Source organism: Psammomys obesus, unplaced genomic scaffold (assembly GCF_907164565.1).
Source record: "Psammomys obesus unplaced genomic scaffold, mPsaObe1.curated_primary_1811, whole genome shotgun sequence".
Taxonomy (NCBI): Eukaryota; Metazoa; Chordata; class Mammalia; order Rodentia; family Muridae; genus Psammomys; species Psammomys obesus.
In genome coordinates, this window is record NW_026585895.1 from 47,217,136 (window position 1) to 47,223,135 (window position 6,000).

Consider the following 6,000-nt stretch of genomic DNA (forward strand, 5'->3'; position numbering starts at 1 on the left):
AAACCACTAGCTGGCAGGTGGCAGGTCAGGATCCGTGGTGTCTCACACCATGGTGTCGCCTCTCATGCTGCCCAGGGCTCCAGTCCCCACCCACCGCAATGATGTAGTTCTGTCCTCTTCTGTTGTTTTCTGACTGCGTGCTCTTGTCACCGTGGCCCCAAGGCCTCCCTACCCCTATCCCCCACCCACACACACTGCCTCTTCCCCTGGACACTCCTGGCGACCCTCTCTAAGCCACTGGCAAAGCTACATTCCTCTTGTCTCCCCAACCTGCACTTCCTCTGTCTGAACTGAGGTCCTGGTGCTCCAGGCCTCTGTACTACTGAGAATAGCCCCTGGGCCCTCCACTCTCGAGCCTGTACCATTAAGGTACAGACTGCACCTCTCCCCTTCCATGTTTTTTCTCTTCCCTGGGAAAGGCTCCTGCTCCAGGGAGTGTCCTTGCTGGAGTCCATGCCTGTTGACAACCACCCTAGGAGATGGTAGTTAGTCCTGGGCTGAGTGGAAGGTTCCTGGGCCCCTCCGCCACCACCCTGTGAGCCCTAGGAACAAAGGATTTCATAGAACTTATGCCTCTGCAGTCCTCCCAACATGATCCCCACCCCCCAAACATCCCTTCTCCCACCGACCGCTCCATCACCCCAGCAGAGTAAGATAAAGCCGGCAGAGATGCTGATGTGCTGTTCACTGACATGCACGCACCTGAGCAGCCACCAGGTGGCAGCGTTGTGCTGACCATTGCCTGAGACATCTTGGGTAGCCAGCCTGATGGGACGGTATTAGCCTGATGGATGGTATCCTGTGCCTTCAAAGGTCACTAGAGGGTAGGAGGTAGGGGCCTGTGGGCCGCTCTGATAGGTTCCTCTCATAGCCACCAGCTACTTGCAACCAAGGATAGGCCTGTGCCACCTCTGGGATTGGCAGACCACACCCTATCTTCGACGTGAATCCACCAAAATCCAGGATGGGGAAGCCTGCCTGAGGCCTCCCGCAGCCAGCGCACTCTCCCTTTGCCCATCCTGGTAACAAGCCGAGAGGCAGAACTCACAGGTTGCAGAGGTGCTGTCTTAAGTGGCTTCTTAGTCACAACCCTCAGCTCCCAGCTACTCCTCATTCTCAGGGTGGCTCCTTGCTGCCAGCAGCTTTGGGTATGTGGTGAGGTTGGCAGGCCCCACTTGGCCCGTGTGCCTGGCAACAAGGGTGTGGGGCCACACAGCCTGGCTGGGGTCTGCAGCTTCTGTGACAATTTGGCCACATCCTCCTCCACAGGCTGAGTACTGGGCGGGTGTTCTGCACAGGATGACCAAGTTCAAGACAGCAGCTCTTCTTGGAGCTCCTTTCTGTCAGAAAGCCTTTTCAGAGCCTCCCACTGCTCACTTCTGACCTATGAACGTGTTTGGCAGCTACAAACCTAAACACCGCTGATCTAATGATGCCTCTTGGGCTATTCCACAATCCCTCTTCACCTCTGCCAGGATAAGGAACCCTCTCCCACACCTCACCTGTGCCCACATTTGGGTGCCAAACGTCCCAGCCTTCAGATGAACTGCAGGAGCCCTCTCCCTACCCAAGACACTTGCCTCTTCTCAGAGTTTCCGCTGAACTTGGAGGCTTTTACTGCCAGAACTTACAGAATTGGGGTCTCCGGTGAGTTACTAGTCCTCTGTAGACTGGCTCTTGGAGGAAGGCCTCTGGTCAGACATGGAGTCTGCTCTCGGGTCTCTCTCTTCAGGAGCCTTGCAGTGATCCCTTCTTGAGGTACAAGCTGGAGTAGGAAGGTACTTGCCTCTCAGCCTGGCACAGGTTATTGTGTGAGCTTGCCATTGGCAGCAGTAGTAGACAGTGCTGGTGCCAAAACCTCACCCTACAGAGGCAGGCAGGGAAAAGCTGTCTACCCATTGTTACCTCCTGAGCTGCCCTACACACACACACACACACACACACACACACACACACACACTCACTCACTTTCTTTCACACTAAGTGAAATACTATTCCAACTCTAGCTCCCAGCCTGGATGCCTGTCCAGCAGTCATTCTGCCTGAGGGTCAGCAGGGGCTAGCCTCACCTTGGCTCAGCTTGACCTTCTCTGGGATCCTGTGGCTTGACTCTGCCTCTCTCCTCTTCTTGCAGTACGAGTACAGTTTCCGCACAGAGCAGAGCGCTGCAGCCCGGCTCCCACCCAGCCCTACCCGGTGCCAGCAGATCCCCCAGTCCTGAGGCGCCCACAGCCTCCTGGGGGAGAAGACATCTCCGACCCGGTGCCCAGACTACTGATGGGGTGGCTGGGGTGAGAGTCACTCCCTCCCTCCCCCGTCCGTTCTGCTTGCCCTCCCCACTGACCAAGAGACTCTGGGCAGCTGCATGGTCATGGATGGCCATCAGCTTGCCGAATGAGACTCCCTACCTCCCTGGGAACGTTGTTCATAATTGTGACTAATGTATGTGCTGTTAGTGACCAGAGGCTCCTAGCACACCTGTGTGATGACCACTTACCCCACAATGAAAGAAAAAAATCCTTCCTAGCCTGGAGTCACCTGCAAGAGCCCAGGCACATGCTCCAGTCACCCAGGGGTGCCCAGTGGCTCCCGACAACTGGCCATCACCCACTATGGGAACCTTACAAAGCCGCTCTCTCCCTCCTGGAAGACTCCAAGGTTGACTGCTCCACGTAGGACCCCGCAAGATGCACTGGGAACAAGCACAGCTAGAGCAGACTCAGGCAGCCTATGCATTTCCTGACGACATTGAGGAAACAGGACTCCGACGGGCTTGAGACAACTGTGACTCTTCTCGCAGCGCACACACTGGACATCCAGAGAGCACAGATGGAACCCTACTCTCTGTGGAGGTGACTGGGTGCTTACCTGGCTGGAAACTTGGCTGCTAGGGTACTGTGCCTGGCCGCAAGCTCCAATCCCCACAAAGGGCTTACCTCTGGGGCCTCCTGCCTGCCAACAACAGCGCCATACGCCTCTGCCTGGTGCCCTGGCCTGGTGGTGACTGACACAGAGCACGCTCTGAGAGGCATGGGACCAGGGGCACAGTAAGGGGCACCAACTCCTCTCAGCGAGGCCCACCACACTGTCTAGGAGGCACCTTCCACCAGGAATCTGCTGTTTTAGAAAAGTCCCAGGCCTCTGAATTTGGGCCGGAACATTTCACGGGTGTTAACCTGAGGTGCCAAGTTCAACCCTACATGTGTTGCCATGAGGACGGTGGTCATTGCTGCCCCAGCTCTCAGCCTCACCACGATGCACTGCTTTGCCACAATTGGCTTTTAGCTTTTGATTGACACTGGTCCCCAGAGGGTCTATAGATGTGGTGTGCACAGTCAGTGGCTCTGGGCAACTACACACCAGCTGGTTCAAACCTCTCCAGTTACAGCTCCAGAGGCAGCCACAGGTAGCTGGGTGCCCAGGGTGCAAGAGGATCAGGAGCAAGAACCAGCCAACAAGATGGCATGAGTCAGGGCGGGGCCCAAAATACCTCACCAACCTCCATCAGCCCCTCAGGCCCTTTGTGGACATCGTTCTTCCTCTTCCACCTTCTGCTCTGCCTGATGGTACTTCATTTCTGTGGGTCCCCTCACCTCCTTCAGACTCGAGGCCCAGAGCCTCCAGGTAGCACATGGAAAGGCGGTTGGCTCATCTGCTGGTGCCCCAGAGGCCTATGGGCTCACCATAGGCATCTCTAGCAGAACCTAATGCCACTCTGGTGCTCAGAGGAGCTAAGGAACTGTCCCCAGATGGCTCCACAGGCAGGGGATCCCGAGGACCTGTGTCTACTGCTGCTGCTGTAACACCAAGTGGCTTGTGTGACCTGAGGCCTGAAAGAGATGGGGCAGCCACCCACAGTCTGTGTTGACTGGGAAGGTTCGGGACAAAGCTCTGGGCCTTCCTGACCATTTCGCTAAGTTTGTGCACTTTGTCTTATCACCTCTTTCCATCCCCAGTTGTGAAATCATCCCCACCAGGTGACATCAGGTGGCCCTCCCCATGTCCCTCGGTGGAGAATGTGGCTTCTTCTGCAGCTCTTATAGGCCGTGGAAGTTAAGAAATGAAGACAGTGGACCCTTGTCAGTGACCAAGGAGGCCATGTGAGGCGCTTCCTGGAGGACGGACCCTGCAAACCGCACGCTCTGAGCTGGAGCAGCCTCGGACATTGCAGACTTGGTTTCGGATAACCCTGGCTGTGAATGTGGTAGCACCAGCAGCGTCTAGCTTCTGAAGTGTTGAGGACGGCGTGGTATCTGTGGTAGGTTTTAGGTTGCACCCAACCCCTGGTTTCTCGTCTTCTGGCGATGGTAGTGGTCGTGTGTGTGCACCCGTGTCCACCTCGTGTGGACCTGGACAGACCAGACCTAGGAGGTGGGGCTGTGCTGTGTGGAGCGGTTTTGCACACCCCCCCCCCCCCCTGGGCACTGTAGGATGAGCACAAGGATTCGAGGGAGACATGATTAGCCACAGCCTCTCCCTCGGACCTCCCCCTCCCCCACCAGCATGTCCCACAACTGCTGCTGTCCCTGCCAAGCACACACCTCTCTAGAAAAGGCTAACCAGAGCACAGCACCCTGTCCCCAGCACCCCCACACCGAAAAGTCCTTCCTAAGGGCCTTGGAAAGGCATGTGGGTGATAAGCAGGGGGAGGTAGAGTCCAGGATCACCTGCAAATTTACCATAAGGCCAAGTCTAAGAATTCATGTCAGCCCAAGTCTGCCATGTGGAGAGCTGAGCGCCCCACTCTCCCAGGGGAAGAAGGGACAGGTTAGCGCCATGAGTGTTCAGCAGCACAGGGCCACCTGCGGCCAAGGTCGTTCTGAGGCCCCTCTGTCGGAGGGTGTTTGGCAAGGGGGCCGAGGTACTGGGTACACACTCTTCACTGGGCACTAGGCTTGGCAGTCATAAGCACATTTCCTGTCATTCCCCCCCCCCGAACAAGCCCAGCAGTGGGTGCTCTCCGCCCCCCATAACGTGCCTGAGGCTCGTCCATAAGTTGCCAGTGGCAGAGGCAGAATCTGACCCCAAAGCCCCTGGGCACCTGGTCTTTGTGTCCATTCCCGTGATGGGCTTTCCTTTACCATGAGTCACCACAACATGACAGTGGGTTCTGGGCACGGGTCAGGCTGAGAGCCTGCCTGCCCTGTGCCTTCCCTGACCTGAGGCCTCCCCAGCCTGAGAGTGTCTCCGGCCACATTTGTGTACTCCTGGCCAGGGAGAACCGCTGAACTCATGAAATTGGTTTGTGTCCATCTGCCCCCCAGATCCTGATGAAGAAGCTGGACCCTCCATTCCTGCACCCAGCTCCCTCTCAGGTGGCTCAGCACATCAGGGTGGCCCAGCTTTCTTCACCTGCTCTGGGCATGAACCCCTGAGCAGCTGCAGCCATCCGCACGGGGAGACCCGGCTTTGTTCCCCTTTAAAGGCTTGTGAGCTGCTGGGCCACTGTGTGGCGCTGGGACAAGAGCCGTAGACACAGCTGCCTTCCTGTGTATTTATTCAAGGTGACTGCTTGGCAAAGGGAGGTTTCACTGTGTGATTGTATTCTTAATATAATTTGTTAAATAAATGTTTGTTTTAACCTCTTTTCCCCCCGGTTTGCTGTTATTTTTAAAGCCACCAGAGGTCAGTGTCCCTCAGAGGAGGCCCTCTGCCCAGCTGCAAACTGTCCCTCCTGCTCACAGGGCTCCTGAGGGCCAGGTGGTCACTACCTTAGTCTTTCAGACTTTAAGAAAGAACTGGTAGTCTACTTGAGCATTTCTGACCGCTGGCATCCCTGGCCCCTGGAGGCTCCTGAGAGTAATCCCAGTAGCTGTGAACACAAGGCCTGGGAAAAATGCCGAAGGTTCTCTCCTCTCTTGCCCCTGGTCATGTCTCTGGGCCTCAGGGCACAGTCTGCCTATCAGAGTGTTGGGGCGATGCTCCCCTGCTTTGGGTCTATTCTGACTGCTTGCCTGCTGCAGGGAGCCACTGTAAACCTGCAGAGATGGCGGCGGGTCC

At 56.5% G+C, this 6,000-nt stretch overlaps 1 protein-coding gene across 2 annotated transcripts in view; it reads left to right on the forward strand.

The window, feature by feature from the left end:
* Mvb12b (multivesicular body subunit 12B) overlaps positions 1 to 5,581 on the forward strand; it is a 155,996-nt gene extending 150,415 nt beyond the window's left edge. For both annotated transcript variants that reach the window (XM_055600533.1, XM_055600534.1), the window contains exon 10: positions 2,135 to 5,581. In XM_055600533.1, coding sequence (XP_055456508.1) covers positions 2,135 to 2,221 — 87 coding nt within the window. In that variant the 3' untranslated portion in view covers positions 2,222 to 5,581. The remainder of the gene's footprint in view (positions 1 to 2,134) is intronic.
* Positions 5,582 to 6,000: the final 419 nt, after the last annotated feature.